The 15,184-nt window shown below is 49.6% G+C and overlaps 5 protein-coding genes across 8 annotated transcripts; 4 read left to right on the top strand and 1 right to left on the bottom strand.

Moving 5' to 3' along the window:
• Positions 1-2,194: 2,194 nt before the first annotated feature.
• FOIG_05887 (uncharacterized protein) lies at positions 2,195-2,590 on the top strand (the record flags this gene model as incomplete). Its single annotated transcript, XM_031204771.1, has 1 exon — positions 2,195-2,590. One exon carries the CDS (start codon positions 2,195-2,197, stop codon positions 2,588-2,590), a length of 396 nt encoding a protein of 131 aa, XP_031065020.1.
• Positions 2,591-2,622: 32 nt separating this feature from the next.
• Positions 2,623-5,385, top strand: FOIG_05886 (uncharacterized protein). The gene is made up of 2 exons (XM_031204770.1): positions 2,623-3,438; positions 3,490-5,385. The coding sequence occupies exons 1-2, from the start codon at positions 3,272-3,274 to the stop codon at positions 5,039-5,041; spliced, it is 1,719 nt and encodes a 572-aa protein (XP_031065019.1). The 5' UTR covers positions 2,623-3,271; the 3' UTR covers positions 5,042-5,385.
• A 1,743-nt stretch (positions 5,386-7,128) lies between these two features.
• On the top strand, positions 7,129-7,900 carry FOIG_05885 (uncharacterized protein; the record flags this gene model as incomplete). The annotated part of the gene is made up of 2 exons (XM_031204769.1): positions 7,129-7,516; positions 7,647-7,900. 2 exons carry the CDS (start codon positions 7,129-7,131, stop codon positions 7,898-7,900), a joined length of 642 nt encoding a protein of 213 aa, XP_031065018.1.
• A 522-nt stretch (positions 7,901-8,422) lies between these two features.
• Positions 8,423-14,976, top strand: FOIG_05883 (uncharacterized protein). 4 transcript variants are annotated; one of them, XM_031204766.1, is made up of 4 exons: positions 8,423-8,830; positions 8,898-10,380; positions 10,446-12,421; positions 12,653-14,976. In XM_031204766.1, the coding sequence occupies exons 3-4, from the start codon at positions 12,072-12,074 to the stop codon at positions 14,454-14,456; spliced, it is 2,154 nt and encodes a 717-aa protein (XP_031065015.1). In that variant the 5' UTR covers positions 8,423-8,830; positions 8,898-10,380; positions 10,446-12,071; the 3' UTR covers positions 14,457-14,976. The 4 variants fall into 4 exon arrangements, with proteins under 4 accessions (XP_031065015.1, XP_031065014.1, XP_031065016.1 ...); XM_031204765.1 differs by having other exon boundaries at positions 8,898-12,421; XM_031204767.1 differs by having other exon boundaries at positions 8,898-14,976.
• Positions 9,194-10,448, bottom strand: FOIG_05884 (uncharacterized protein). The gene has a single exon (XM_031204768.1). The coding sequence runs from the start codon at positions 9,529-9,531 to the stop codon at positions 9,220-9,222; it is 312 nt and encodes a 103-aa protein (XP_031065017.1). The 5' UTR covers positions 9,532-10,448; the 3' UTR covers positions 9,194-9,219.
• Positions 14,977-15,184: the final 208 nt, after the last annotated feature.

Raw genomic sequence — 15,184 nt, 5'->3', positions numbered from 1 at the left:
AATAACTTTCAGCTCGGTCACTATCCCGTGTCGAATACAAGCTTCTACCCAGCATGGGAACTGTCAGTGGTTGCTTCCAAGAGCCTCCTGTCAGTGTCAAGTGATTTATAGATGCTTCAGTAGCCTCATCATCTGCCATCAAGCCATTGAGGTTATAACCACAACACACATCCCTACATCTGACAACGGTATCGGCGCCGAATTCGTCCGTTGGGACGCGGGGAGGCACGAGGCAAACGCCTAGTAAACGGTCCAAACTCTGATCTGATCAGCCCAACTTGGCATCAGCATCTCGAGATGCCATATTTGGATATCGAGTTGGGCATCCTACAGCTCTGCTTGGCTGGAACCTGTAGGGCTCGTATCGGCAAGTTAAAATGGATCGAAGCCTCATGCAGGCGGGCCATACCTCATCGGCGGTGTGTAGGTTAACACGAGGTTTTCAAGCTTAACAGCAGGATATAGTCCCAATCATGAATGCATCGAGTTACATGAGGCGGAAGCTTACAGACATAGAAATACGGGATTGGCTGCAGCTAAATGCATGTTGTTTGTCGACGTGGGCTTGTCAGGATATAAGTGGTTGAAGAGAAGATCCATGCATGGAGGCTTACGGCAGAACACCATCTTTTTTTGTTTGTTAGTATGGAGAAACAACATTGCCAAGCGAATAGCTATTACTGGAAGAGATGCAATTCCAATCCTACAGTAGCATAATCAATAGTTCTAATTGAAACGGACCCAAGAGAAGCGGAATCACGCGTAGAGGCACGGCGAGCTAGAGACGGGCTAGAAGCTGGAGGGAGGGGATTTAATGAATTTAATTCTCCCTTAGTGCAAAATTGCCCCTTACTGAGACATGGCTTTCACGGACAACGGCCCATGGCTCTGGTGAGCCTGCTGAGGGACTAAAGGCTGTCGCCTCCGCCCCTTGGCCAGTGCAAAAGACTAGCTACTAGTTCCTTCAGCCGTCTAGACTATTGCGAGTCTAGGGGCAGGCAATTATGCACGAATCGAGCGGGTGGCTGTTTCATGACTGGGTGGATTTCCCAAGGCTCGCATCTCAGCAGAAGCCGCTTGAGGGAGATTGGGTCTAGCTTAAACGGTGAGGACGAACCACGAGGACCGAGGCCGTAATTAACCCGCAATGATGCTAAAAAAAGGCCAAAAGGCTTTTCATCAATGTCCAACAAGTCTAACAGGAGGGCCAAATATGGATGTGATGGACTGCCTCAGGTAGACAAACAGACAAACGAGCTGAACTGAGCTGGCCTGGGCTGGCCTGAAGAAGCAAAAGGGCTTTTTGTGGTTGCATCTGATTCTGATCTGATCTTACCGAAGAGATAATTCCTCCGTTTGTTTCCTTCTTGGACATGCACACCAGTTTATCATGTATCAGGTATACCGAACCATACCGTATACGAACCATACCGTATACGCACCACAGATGAGAGCCTCGTATAACTGAGCCGATTGTTTCCTACTGCTTGCTACACGCTCGTCTCTGTACCGATCGAATCGGCATCTCCGTCTAGATCCGGGGCGTCCAGGTTTCCTCTCTCTGCACAGGACCACAATCCCTGCCTGCCAGCCAGAGAGGATCTGTTACCCTCAACACCAACGTTGATCATTGTGCTATGGATATTAATAATTGTTCGGAATAATAATCAATAGTGCCTGACGTAGTTTTGACGCATCGTGAGTTGTTCCCGGAAAGCGGCTGATGCCCTCCTTGTGCCAATCATCAATTCCAAACGCAACTTCAGCTGCACCTGCGATAGGCTGTTATGTCAGAGCGCATCGCGCTGGTGATCCTTTTTTAGTATCTTCCGAACATCATGTCATAACCTGGGTGTGCTCGTGGTGCCGGGTGCCGGCCTGTACCTAGCCTGCCAGTAAGGAGTAGACTCTGCTAGGTAGGGGCGGCTTCACTCTTGGCATCAATTTAATTTGAGTCCCTGGATGCTACGTTGTTGACAGTTTAGCGATAGGCCTGGAGTCACCCGTGGTTGTTTGTATGTATGTATGTATGTAGTAGTTGTGGCTATGATTATGGCCTCATTGAGCTGGGCGTCTAGGACTGTCGCCGTAGAGCTCAGCTCTTTCAGGCAATAATTCACATTTGCTCGTGATTCTTCACATCCAATCCTCACAGCATTCATCCGCAGGCGGGACCAATTTAGGCATGCAAGCCATGTTAGAATTTCAGGTACAGGCTCTAAGCGCGCCAGGGGAGCCCATTTGGGCGCTACGCTACATATTGTCTGAGATTGCAATTTACATTCGGTACCTCGGCATCTCACCTATACAAGGTGTCCGAGCAAAGTACCTGCTAACCACAACAATCCCTTTGTCCTCTGGGTATCGTGTCGTGTCGTGTCGTGCCGCTGAGCGACAGGCCCACTACCACCTTTGCCTTAGCCTGGCCCACTCACCAGGCACAAACAACTCCAACTTCCAGCTTCCCCAATCGCTGGAAGAGCCCAGAAGCAGGGCTGTGGTCAAAGTACCGCTCGCCTGGGCTGGCCTGGATCCTGCCCCCCTGTTGTCTTCTGGTCTCTTCACAACCATCGAATACGACGTGCCATAGGACGGACAAGTTTCTTACCATCAGCACTGGATCTCACTGAAAGATTACCTTCTTTCTCCTTGTTAATGTCTCGACTAATGTCTGGACAATTGACGCGTAGGCAATTTGATAGGCCTAAGCAATCGCTAGGGACACAGACGTTGATCCATCCAATGTGGCGTTACGAGCGAACAAGCTACTAAGCACAGAAAAGATGAGAGAAAAGCAACATTGGATACATGACCCTGGCTTGTCCATGTGCATGGGTCATATCCCAATTTCACCCACACCTTCCTAGCTCATTGCTCACTGCTCCTTGCAACTTTCAACTCCTCGTCAGTGGACACATCCCATGGAGTATCGATCTTTGCCCTACCTGTGCACCCCCTCCCCCTTGTCATCTAGGGCCGCTAAGAGGGGCGTTACGAACCCCTTTGACGATGATTGACAGCTGGGACGGAGGTTCGGATGCGGAGAAGGGATCATGACCTATTCCCAGAGCCATTGCCATCAGCCCTCTCTTGCACACCCCCCGTCTTGTTGCCGTGGTCATGGCTCAGGGTTGACTATATCTCGGACGCTTTCCCACACTCTTAACCACTTCCCTCTCCGATCTTGTCCTTTTTCTTGAGCAAGCAAAGTCGTACATTGACGCACGACTTCTGTTCGAATACATTCGTTTTATTTTTCAGGACAATCATCATGCTGGGCAAGTTCCTAGTAGCCGCTCTCGCGGTCGTCGGCGGTGTCAACCCCGTCGAGGCTCAGCAGCAGAACATCTTCGTTACTGGTGTCCCTGTCACTGGTGGAGCTGCTGTTCCTGCTCGAAAGAGCATCAATGACATGCAGAAGGCTGGCGGCCCCGCCTGGTAAGTCTGCCGTGTGGTTGCTAACACAACCAATGCTAATTTCAACACCAGGGACCTTTACATGCGAGCCGTCCGCTCCATGTACGATGCTAAGGAGACTGACTGGAAGTCTTACTTCCAGGTTGGTGGTATTCACGGAAAGCCCTTCATTCAGTGGAACGGTGGTGGTGGTCGAAGCGGCAATGGCTGGCCCGGATACTGCCCTCACGGTGAGAGCATCTTCCTGACATGGCACCGTCCCTATGTCCTGCTCTACGAGCAGATCCTCGTCGAGCATGCCAAGCGCCTGGCCAACCTCTACCCTTCCAAGTACCGCAAGCAGTACGTTGATGCAGCCAACAGCCTGCGTGCCGCCTACTGGGATTGGGCCCTCGATGGCATTCCCGCTATCCTCACCCAGCAGAATGTCAACGTCAAGGTTCCCAACGGCAGCGGCCTCAAGACCATCAACATGAAGAACCCTCTTTACACTTACAACTTCCCCAAGGACGCCCTCAACAACAAGTACGGATCATGGGACGACGAGCACCGCGTTCGCATCTACCACTGCCCCGCTCCCGATAGCTTCCCTTCAAGTGCCAACAAACTCCTCCGCCAGCGACCTTACAAGCAATGGGTCTACGATGTCATGACCCGACCTACCACCTTCAACCAGTTCGCTTCCACCGGTGCCAACGGTGCTTCTCTCGAGCAGATTCACAACGCCATTCACTGGGATGCTTCTTGCGCCGGTCAGTTCCTCGCCACCGAGTTCTCTGGCTTCGACCCCATCTTCTGGTTGCACCACGCCAACGTCGACCGTCTCTGGGCTTACTGGCAGGCCATGCACCCTAGCCAGTCTACCTTCACCGGCTCTTACTCTGGTGGTGCCCGTTACTCTACTCCCCAGGGCACCCGCATCACTCCCAGCTCTCCTCTCAACCCCTTCTACCGATCCAGGGGTAACTTCCACACCTCTGACACTGTTAAGAGCATCAAGGGTTTCGGTTACACCTACGCTGGACTCGAGTACTGGCACATGTCTGCCAGCCAGCTCTCCAGCTCCGCCAGAACCACCATCAACCGTCTCTATGGCAGCGGTTCTTCCCGCCGTCGTGATGTTGAGGAGCGTGGCCTCATTGAGGAGCGTGCTGGTGCCAACACCACCCGTTACTTTGCCAACGTCCAGCTCGATGTCACCGAGGTTGAGCGACCTGCCCAAGTCAACGTCTACGTCTCTGGAAAGCTCGTTGGTGGTCTCGTCGTTATGCGACAGCCTGCTGAGGGTATCATCCACGGTTCTTTCTCCGCTGACCAGGCTGCCGATGCCCCTCAGCTTCTTGCTGCCTGCTCTCCTACCAAGGTTGCCGATGCCGTCACCAGCGGCCTCCAGGTTGAGATTGTCAAGCTCGACGGCTCCAAGATTGACATCAGCACTGTCCCCAGCTTGAAGCTCAGCCTCGACGATGTTGCCTACACCCCTCCTGCCGCTGAGGATGACCTCCCCGTCTACGGCACTCCTCGCACCCAGCCCGCCAAGGCTGTTGCCCTTACCAACGCCAAGGCCCTCAAGGCTGTCAGCGCTTGTGCCAACAAGCTTCCTTCTTTCAACCCTCCTGTCTAAATACCCGGCCATCATCGGCGTTTCATTTTATCATATCTGCCGTCGGCGGGCTAGCATACTCGACCGCGGCTCATAAAGGGACCACTAGCAAACCGCACAAATTCTTTTAAGTAATTTTAATCCCTGGCAGACTCGGGGAGTCACGATTGTATTTTTTCGCCAGACTAGGTCTATAGTTGCCATATAGCGGCCCCTTTGTCTTGTACATCTTGAATTCGTTCCATATGCGTGATGTGATGTTACGATATCTGTTAAGAACAAACCTAACTAGTGTATTAGGAGGTCTGAAGTTCTTAACATAAAGAAATCCTCTCCAAGCTACATCACTGAATAACAAATCGTACCAAGTATTTATAAAATAGAGTCTAGAAGACCATGTGAAGTGGTACAAAAATTTGTCACAAGCCACTTGCATTCGTTACCGCAGGAAAGCCTAACTGTCAGGGATGTAACTTGACCTGGGGCCTATACGAACAGATGGTTCATGCCTTTTTACTTCTCATGTAAAAATTTTGCAAGATGGTCAACCGGCTACTTGACTGCTCCTCCAGCATGAAGTCATTCAGGGGCCCCCAGCTTAGGTCGTGGTATGGTTGCCCAATAATCTTGAAGCGTCAATCCCTCCAACTTCGAGATTGTTGTCCTGATTGAACTTCCGTGTTCTTATTGACTGATTCTTTCACTCGAGCTCTCGTAGTGTTGCTTTTACTATTGTCAAGTCATGTAACATGATTTACAAAATTAATGTCTTCTGAATTTGAGGTAAAGCTTGCCGGGCCGACCCTTAATACTAGGGACTGGTGGTACTATTATGACATGTGCAATCAAAGCTTTATAGAGGCCAGTAACTGTTATTCTCATAGAGTACTAGTGATAGAAATCAACAATGATTCAAGGATCTCAATCAACTTCTGCCCCTGAAGTAGCTGTATGCCTATAGCATTGCTATCTGGTCGAGACCCGCCCATCGCAAGTTTATGATTTGATTCCTTCCCAGCTCATGAGGTAAAAGAACGAGCTCAGAAGATTTCCATGTTTTGAAAACCTTCAAAGATTTGAATTATATGTTTCGAGACCATTGCAGGAAATGTTTGCTGAGTTGCTCTCTCAAGACGAAACCTGATAGCATCGGCTTCCAGCGATGGCAAATTCGGAAATTTTTATACAGGGGTGAACAGTCGTGTATTTTACTTGAAAGAAGAGGGCAAACAAAGTAGTTGCCATGAAAATGAAACTGGATAGGCAAGGACTGGAGAGATATTGCCCGAGCTGTGCGAACGAGCTGTCACCCCTGGCTCTAAGCGGCGGGCCGCTTCTTTATTTAGATCAATAGGATATCGCGATAGACTCGTCTCAATACAATGGAAGCTAGAAGGAACGTATAAGCCAGTATACAGCACTGGTTTTAATGAAATAGAAGACTTTGCCTAGCAGCTCTTTCAACCCGGCATCGTACCTACCGATGAGGTGCAGCTCCAACATTGAGAAACAGTATTAGTTGAAAGGCACAAGAAGAGTTGCGACGCCCCGAATCTCAAGAAGGGTTAGATTACAAGTTATAATACAAAACCGTTGCCTTTTTTGTTGCCGTTCTACTGGTAGATAGTGCATACAGGCCAAGCTATAGGACAACTGCCTACTAGAAGAGTCTATAAGTCAACTTGGGGCACAGCTGTACTATTTTACGCCCCGGAATACGTGAATAGCTTCTTAATGGCCGTAACTTAACAATAAAGATACATTCGAGACTATCGAGCGGGTAGTCCCTTATACAGAGCTAGTCTTATTAATAACTGAGGCTCGAGTATTGTGTCACACCTGATTTCAAGCTATAGCGATAGAAACCCAACACCCGGAATACAACCGACACTGTTCGGTAGACTTCGAAGAATTAAAATTCTAGATTCAAGAGCTCTGAGATATCAAGATCAAGAAACTTACCCAAACTGTCACGTGCCCCAGGTCTAGGCCACAAACGTGATATCGTGAGGTTTCTGGTTGGCCAATTTCGACTTCACAACTTTCTACTTACTATACTTCACTTCCCCTTTCTTTAAGCAAACTCTACGTCACTTCACGTAGTAAAGATGTCATTCGAAATCTTAGTTCCTTCTGAGAGAGAGGCCCCTGGTGTCACCGACACCTTCTTTGCCGCCATGGACATCAACTTGTTGATGCACGCACAATTTCCCAACCCTGAGAGCAAGGAGTTTTTCCGAGGCTGGCTTTTCAGAGATACTATGGATCATGTCAAAAGCGTCGACAAGGGTGTCCTCGTTGCACGCGACCCAGAGACCGGGAAAATAGCGAGTTTCGCTAAGTGGAACGTTCAGCGGCAACCGCGGTCGCGAGAGATGGAAGAAGAAGCCGATGATGATGAGTTCCCAGACTTCTGCCGTCGTCAATACCTTGGCCCCTACGCGGATCTTACTAAGAGTAAGAGAGACAAGGTCCTGGGCGACAAGACTTATTACCGTGAGTTATTTGCTGCTGAGTGGAGGCCGGAATATCGACGACCAAACCTTGACCGCTATATACCTATGGAGTTGGGGATTTTGGTCGAAGCTACCTTGGCCATGTGTCACTCGGCACTAACGTTTCCTAGACGTGACATATCTCTGCACAGATCCCAAATTCAATGGCCGAGGGGCTGCGTCAACTTTGCTTCGTCGAGTGCAGGCTGAGGCCTCCAAGGAGAATGCACCAGTTATTCTCGAGGCTACCATGAATGCGGTCTCGTTTTACCGAAAACTAGGCTTCCAGATACGAGAAGAGCTAAATATGGTGCTCCCAGCTCGTGGCTCAGATGAACCAACTGAATACTATGAAGAGAGAGTTATGGTTTGGGCACGAGACTGAAAGCCATAAAGAGTTACACCGACGAGGCCACAACGTTGTCGCTAATCGTCCCCACACTCACGTGGCAAAACGTTAAGGGTAATTTAACGCTGAGCTTTGACTCAACATCTCCAACATGACATCAACGGAGGTTGTAAGTCAAAGCAGAGCTTCGGACTGGACGGAGAGGTTTGGACCGTTATCGGACGGTATAGCCGGTCACATAGTATAGCTGGTCGTGCATTTCGTCGGCATCACATCAACAAAAGTCACGGCCAACATGACAGAAGCTCCGGACCCAACAATGACGCTCTTGCTCTAGATATCGCTCGCTCTAGAATCAGTGTTTGATGGATCTCGACAAATTGGCCCGTGCGTAGCGATGGGCCGGGACAGGACCGGCAACATTCCCCTGTAGCCCCCACGGCACAGGGGTAGAGTCTCTGTTGAGCCAAGATCAGGGACAGGACAAGGGGCATTTTCGGATCGTGATGGGAGGGCTTTCTATGGACCAATCATAGAGAGCGTATTTGTTCCAAGGGATCTGAAGTTATCTGTTGATAACTCTGAGCTGATAGATCTAGGAAGAAACTGTCGCGTGCGGGGCCCATCTCAACGTCTTTCCAAAGTCTGTGTAAAGGTTTGGTGGAATGAAACTGGGGACCATATGACTAATGTTTTCTTGTTCCATGAATTGTTGCCATCAAAGAGGGACGAGAAGATCATCACTTGGCAACCGGAGATAACTGACTGATGACAGGTTAATTTTGGCAAACGCTTCACCGAGTTTACATGCTGTGAACCGAACATCGGAGTAATTCGGACTAGTCCAAGTAGCCGGCGGCGGCACCGGGTCTGATATATAGCCGGTGGTGCCAAAAGTGAGCAGATAGGGGAGATTTGCGGTGTTTTGGGAGCTGATGAGGCATATCACGACGCGGGAATCCAACAGTAAGGAACCTCGGGAATTTTGCCAATGAGACAAAAGGTTATTTTAGCCGCTAACATACATACGCAGTGAGAGGGTAACGACGTCTTGTTTGACTGCAGCGGTAAATCAACCCCGGACGAGCCATTACGTTAAAACAACTGCCGGACCATGCAGAATGAGGCAAGACAAGCTCACACATAGTTTTCCATTTGGTAATGGGCTCAGAGGAACGCCCTTGGTCAGCTGGTATGAGATACTCGACTTCTAAGTGTATTTCCATGGTGATTCTGTGTATACTGTACTTTTCAAGCTCAAGGTTTCCTCTCAAGATGGTGTTCAAAGCTGGCATATGTGGTTGTGCAGAAAAATGTCTCTGAAGGCTGGGGGGTTCCTCTTTTCTTGATTTAACTTATCTTTTGCCATTATGTATTTCTATCTCCTCTGCTTTTCTAGAGATAAGCTTGCTCATCCATTCAACTCTCACTGCCTTCATCCTCACTCGCTCGGATGTACAGTACACAGCAACACCAGACCCGGACCTAGACTCTGGACCCCAGGGTTGTTCATGATGTGGCCCATTTCTTTCCTCGGCCGAGGAAAAAAGTGAGCTGGTCTTTGCCTGGGCATTTGACAACGACGCCGCTGCCGAGAAAATCCCCCATTGCTCACGCTGGTCTTCGTCTACATGACTGGGGCCATGTAACGGCTCAGCATTGGCCATGATTCAGGCAAGGCTGTGTTCCCGCCAAGTACCGTCCGTGTGTCTCTCTTTGACATGTCGGAAATTGGAAGCGACTTGATATTGGGGGATATGATTTGCAGCAAGTGGATATCTCTTCATGAGAGGGCTTAAGGTTTGATGTTTCAGTCTGTTGAGTCATTGATTACTACGCCCCTAGTATATTTGCGTGCGAGGACAAGCAAAGAGCCACTCAAGTTGAGGGTATGACAGCCCAAGTGCACAAGCAGAAACACGAATGTCCCCAGATGATGCGTTCCCTTTGGTCGTTTGATGTCGAGATACGAAATATCTGTATTGAAGTTCAGTACCTCCCTTCCTGGGCCATGTTCCCCAAGTTCGAGATTCCTGATTCGGCACATGCTCCGGGGGCTTCGAATTTGGGGGGACGCCTCTTAGACACCAATTGACAAGGCTTGTCCCGAAGTTGACGGAGGGGAACTTGGGGATTGGATCTGGAGAACGGGACCCTTTGACGGGAGAAGTCCTGGTCAGGTACTTTTGGCGTTGCGGGGAATACCATCAAGCCGGATGTACTCTTTCTCTTTTCGTCCTTCTCACATGCCTGTCTTTTTGCACTTTCATGTCCCTTCTCCAAAACCCTCCATGATCATTTAGTACAGTAGCAGCAACTCTGCTATTTTTCTGCTCCTCTTTGCCTTTTTCCCCTTCTTCTTCCTTTTTCTCTCCTCATTCACTTTCGGGTACTGCCCAGCCACAAAAGACACAGTTCAGGCAGCGGACGGCTATCGCACCTCTTAATTATACTTTGATATAAATAAGTTATTCACGGCTGCGAAACCGGCCATCGCGCCACTGTCGGGCGACTAGGTAGCTGATTTTGGCCCAGTCGGTCGTTTTTTTATTGATGACGTCGAATCTGATAGGTCTGTTAGCTTATCTCGCATTTACCTGAGAGAAAAAAAGGACAAGGGCAAAGCCTCCAGCCCAGGTTCTACCGTCTACCACTGGCCTCTGCGCATCCTTATCATCGTTGTTATCAATATCAGTTGGTTGTTACACACAGCTTCTCCGGATTATCTCTTCTCCAAACAGAGAAGCCGATACTGGATCGAATCAGGTCACAGCAGAGGGTAACTTGACGGCGCATTGAGATTCAGGACGCTACCCTGGCCCTACATTTGCATTTGCATTTGCATTTGCATCTGCATTCCAACCAAACCCAGTCTAATCTAATCCCCGGTTCCCCAGGCTTTGATCCCCCGCCTGCAAGAGTCAAGACATTTTGGCTGTGGGAGCACCAAATCAGCCAGCCAGAGCACAGCTGACAGCTCACAACGGGCGTACCAAGGCAAGCAACTTTGTCATTCAATTTGCTTTGTTTCTTTTGTGCCGACCTGTTATCGCCGTCGCCGACGATCTGAACAGTACTGTACTTGATCGTGCTCTGTCCTGTCTGTCTAGGCTTTCGCTTGTTGTGTCGCACCGCATCATCGCCGTACAATTTCCGGGCTATCGCTTCTACAACCTACATATATACATCTAATATTGGTTGCAGAGAGGGTAGGCGAAGAGAGGACAGCAGGACAAGACTAGGCAAGACAAGAGGGAAACGGGGGAAAAGAGAGGAGAATTGACTCAACAATAAGGACCGAGTTCGGTATTTCTCAACCTGATTATCGTTCTCTTAGTCAATACCCTCTCCCCGCTTGCAGAAGCCTTATCAGATAAACCAAAAAACACCCCTGGTCTGGGCTGTTTCTGTTTCTGTTTCTGTCACTGTCACTGTCACTTCTTCGCTGTCGACCGACTCGACTCCATCGGCGCCCATCTGCGCCCGCCATCCCAATCATCCCAGCAAGTCCCTGACATTGGATCCCAGCATCTTGGATCCCACTCTTTGCCCTCGCTCGCGCTGGTTCCCGTCTTCCTTCGCCAACCACTTACACACTTTGTTTGCTCGCTCGGGCATTTTCTTATCTTTTTCCCTTCTCCTTCTTCTCATCTTCCTTGCATCACCTCGCCTCCCATCCCATCACATCCCGTCTTCCGTTTCCCCAGATTCTTATCTCACACCAACCATTGACTCGTGTCGTGTGTGTGACTCTAATCAACTCAATCAACTCGATTTGGATAACGTGGTTCTATTAGCTATCGTTACCTATCATCTCGCTTCTCAGTGGTCGTAGCTCTAACCGCATTGCGTCACTGTCGACCCCGTGGGGCTTTATCGCATCCCAAAAAAAAACTATCTCTCTATCGTCACCACCACCCATATCGGAAATCTTGCTGCACTGGCATTGACCGGGCTGCATTGTACCCCCGAGACGGGAGGCTGACAACTCAAAGAGCCACTGAGGCTCAACCTTCTTGCGCCCGTTTATTGCAGGGCAACGGGCGCCTGTAAGGTATTCTGGTGTAGCACAATTCAAGCCCTAGGTTGTGCCCTGACAGCAACACACCCTCTGTTTGTAGGTGTTTTGCTCTGCTGATAGCAGGCAGACCTGCGGCGTTATCGAGGTTCCATACATTGTTCTGGATCTATCCGTACTTCTCCCACCATGTCTCCCCAGTCCTCAGCCCCGGTCCAGAGGACGGCGCCTATCGCCATTGCTCCTAAACCTCCTCGGCCAGAGCCATCTGCTTATCGCCAGGACAGCTTCCATAGGCTCGAGATGGGTCACGGAGTCGCCAGCTCTGCACCCGTTGAGGGTTCATCCTTCAACGCCTCCTCCATCCCACCTTGTCTATCATGTCGGTACTCTCGCGTCAACTGCATCCTTAACGACGACGACGACTGTTGCATCCAGTGCCAAGCTGCGGGCTCCGAATGTTCCCTTTCATCCAGCCCTCAGTCCCGAAAAAGGAAGCTTCATGGTGAGGCTAGTGACGATATTATCGGGAAAAGAAGGTCAGATCAATTCCGATATCCCCATCTCATTCTCCATATCCATATTCTTCTCCATATTCATGCCGCCGAGTCCTCCACACTCATCCTGGCTTGAATGCTCCACCAGGCCCCGTGCCTTTCCCATGCGTCTATCGTTTCCTTCTACACTCTTTCCCTTTCTCTGATAACCTTCCACCTTACTCGTGTTCCTCCTTGCATGCCTTTGTCTGACATATGATTGGCCTCGTACAGTTCACCGGGTCTCGCATCTAGGCGACGAAACCATAACTCAAGCCTTTCCAGCACCGCCGCTAGCAGTTCGTTCCTGGAGGAGATGGCCAATGTTGGCGGCCCGACCATGCTTAAACGTACGCTCGGCCTCCAGGATGATCGCTACAGCCAGTACATTGGTCCTACTACAGACTTTGAACCTTCACTCATCAACCTCTCCTCCTTTGATCCCCATGACGAAAGTCTACTATCAAGAGGCACTCTTCGCAAAGTCAGCGAACACGATACTTTCTTGATGCTTCCTGACTCCAGCACTCCAGGACACGAACATGTGACGCAAGACGCCGATCATGTCGAATCCATCGTGGCACCCCACGGCAGACGTCTCATCGACATATACTTTCGAGTCGTGCACCCAGGATTTCCTATCATCCAAAAACATGTCTTCATGGAAAAGTATGAAAGATCTTACCGAGAGTTTTCACCACCATTACTAGCAGCTGTGTACATCCTTGCCATCAATTGGTGGGACCAAAGTGAGGAACTGGCTGGTTTGCCACGACCCAATGTTAGAGAGCTCGAGAGCATCGTCCGTACAACTCTTGATGAAGCCACTTTTCGACCCAAGCTTTCAACTATTCAGGCCGGTCTACTTCTTTCCCAGAGGCCCGAGGGTGACCAGTGGGCCCCTACCGCCCAACTTGTTGCACTTGGTCATGAATTGGGGTTGCACTTGGATTGTACTGGTTGGAAAATACCACCGTGGGAGAAGGGCCTGAGAAAACGATTGGCTTGGGCACTTTACATGCAGGACAAATGGGGTGCCCTCGTTCACGGGCGGCCATCACACATTTTTGCTACTAACTGGGGCGTTCAGCCTCTAACAGCAAATGACTTTCCTGACGTCGAATGGGACGAGAACGACCCGGAGGAGAAGCTCGATATTGAGAAGGGAAGGGTGTTGTTTACACGAGTGGTACAACTTTCGGAAATACTCTCCGAAATTCTGGACACTTTCTATACTCTGCAAGCCATGAACACGGTTGCAAATGCAGGTAAACAAGGGACGCAGCTAGTTTTGTCGCTTGCGAAACCCATTCAGCTCAAATTGAAGGAGTGGTACGGAGGCCTACCGCAATTGATTCGCCTCGACTCTTCGTACTCTTCTCTTAACCCTTCATCAAACAGGTTGTCGAGTATTGGATATCTCCATCTGGCATACTTTGCGGCCGAAATTACGCTCCATAGACGAATCATCCGATCATTGGCTTCTCCGTCTAGCTCTGTCGACTCATACGTGCAGCACATCTGTCGCAGTGCCGCCAAAGCACGCCTCATCTCTGCCATGGACTTTGTCAACAGACTTGGACCCAACCATTTGCGTTCGTTTTGGTACTTCGCTTCCAAGACTAACTTTGCATTGATTGGCACATTTGGATCTCTCCTTTGGGCAACATCACCTGGGCGCGAGGAAGCGGATTGGTATCGAAGACGTTTGGGAGAGTATAGATGGACTCTCTCAGTTAGCTCGAAACCTGGGGAAGGCAAGGGTTTGACTGAGTTTGCCATGACAATGTTGGATATCTCCACGGGCCTGCTCAAGCAGCTCCCCGAAAAACCCTCCATGAGTAGGAATGGGAGTCATGCGGACCTTTCGGTTTCCGCGCCACCCATTTTCAGTGGTGGCATTCTTGACAGCTTGGGCACCAGGCCCAGTGCGCCAGAAATGAGCGCCATGTATAGTCCACGGACGGATGATGAGGAAGAAGAGGAGGAGATAGACAGCAGTGACGATGACATGGAAGACTATCCTACACGGATGTAAGGATTGGGGGAGATACGGGAACAAGATACACTTAAAAGAGGAAGTTCCCGAGATTCAGACAACTACCATGGTCGAGGAACGATCAGAGGTGTTGTTATGGAACATATTGCCACGGCTTGCATCGTTCAGGCGTTTCTGTCGTTGCTGCATTGCGATTTGGTAGGGCTGAGGAGTTGGCATGGGTATATTGTCATCCTTTTGGGCCTTATTATGGTTATTTTTTCTTTCTGATCATTTGGGCTTGGTTTGATGAATGATACCTTGGTTCGGGGCCCCTCTGGAGGGGCTCGGGACATGACGGAATAGCATGAGGGCGCATTATACTGGGGATACGAGCATTGAGAACTCAGAGTTGCATAAAGCAAGGTGTGCATGATCAGTTAGATTGGATTGGACTTTTATGAATTACGTATAATACGAGGAATGGCAACACTAGCAGTTGAGTTACGTTGAGTCTCATAATTTGGCTCCAGAGAATGTTGTATCGTCTCGTCTCATCTCGTCAACTATAACAGCCATATAAGTATACTTAGCACGGTAATTGTAGTAGTGACAGCTTCAATCCGAGGGGATTGCTATGCGAGTGGCTAATGTCACATTGTGCATGCAAGATAGTAAATGTTTAGATAGATACTACCATGAGGTGAAGTGGTGGGACACGACTTTGAGTATGAGTGTATATCATATAAGTGCAAATTAAGTAGACAGAAGGTTATTACGTGTATAAG

This window comes from Fusarium odoratissimum (genome assembly GCF_000260195.1).
Source record: "Fusarium odoratissimum NRRL 54006 unplaced genomic scaffold supercont1.8, whole genome shotgun sequence".
Lineage (NCBI taxonomy): Eukaryota > Fungi > Ascomycota > Sordariomycetes > Hypocreales > Nectriaceae > Fusarium > Fusarium odoratissimum.
This window is presented reverse-complemented; position numbering and strand designations above follow the sequence as displayed.

Bases quoted from the DNA above. Each gene is read 5' to 3' on its own strand.
- FOIG_05884 (XM_031204768.1), bottom strand. From the start codon at position 9,531: ATGGCCAATGCTGAGCCGTTACATGGCCCCAGTCATGTAGACGAAGAC.
- FOIG_05883 (XM_031204766.1), top strand. From the start codon at position 12,072: ATGTCTCCCCAGTCCTCAGCCCCGGTCCAGAGGACGGCGCCTATCGCC. The intron at 12,422-12,652 runs GTCAGATCAATT...GGCCTCGTACAG, and splicing joins GATATTATCGGGAAAAGAAG to TTCACCGGGTCTCGCATCTA.
- FOIG_05886 (XM_031204770.1), top strand. From the start codon at position 3,272: ATGCTGGGCAAGTTCCTAGTAGCCGCTCTCGCGGTCGTCGGCGGTGTC. The intron at 3,439-3,489 runs GTAAGTCTGCCG...TTTCAACACCAG, and splicing joins AAGGCTGGCGGCCCCGCCTG to GGACCTTTACATGCGAGCCG.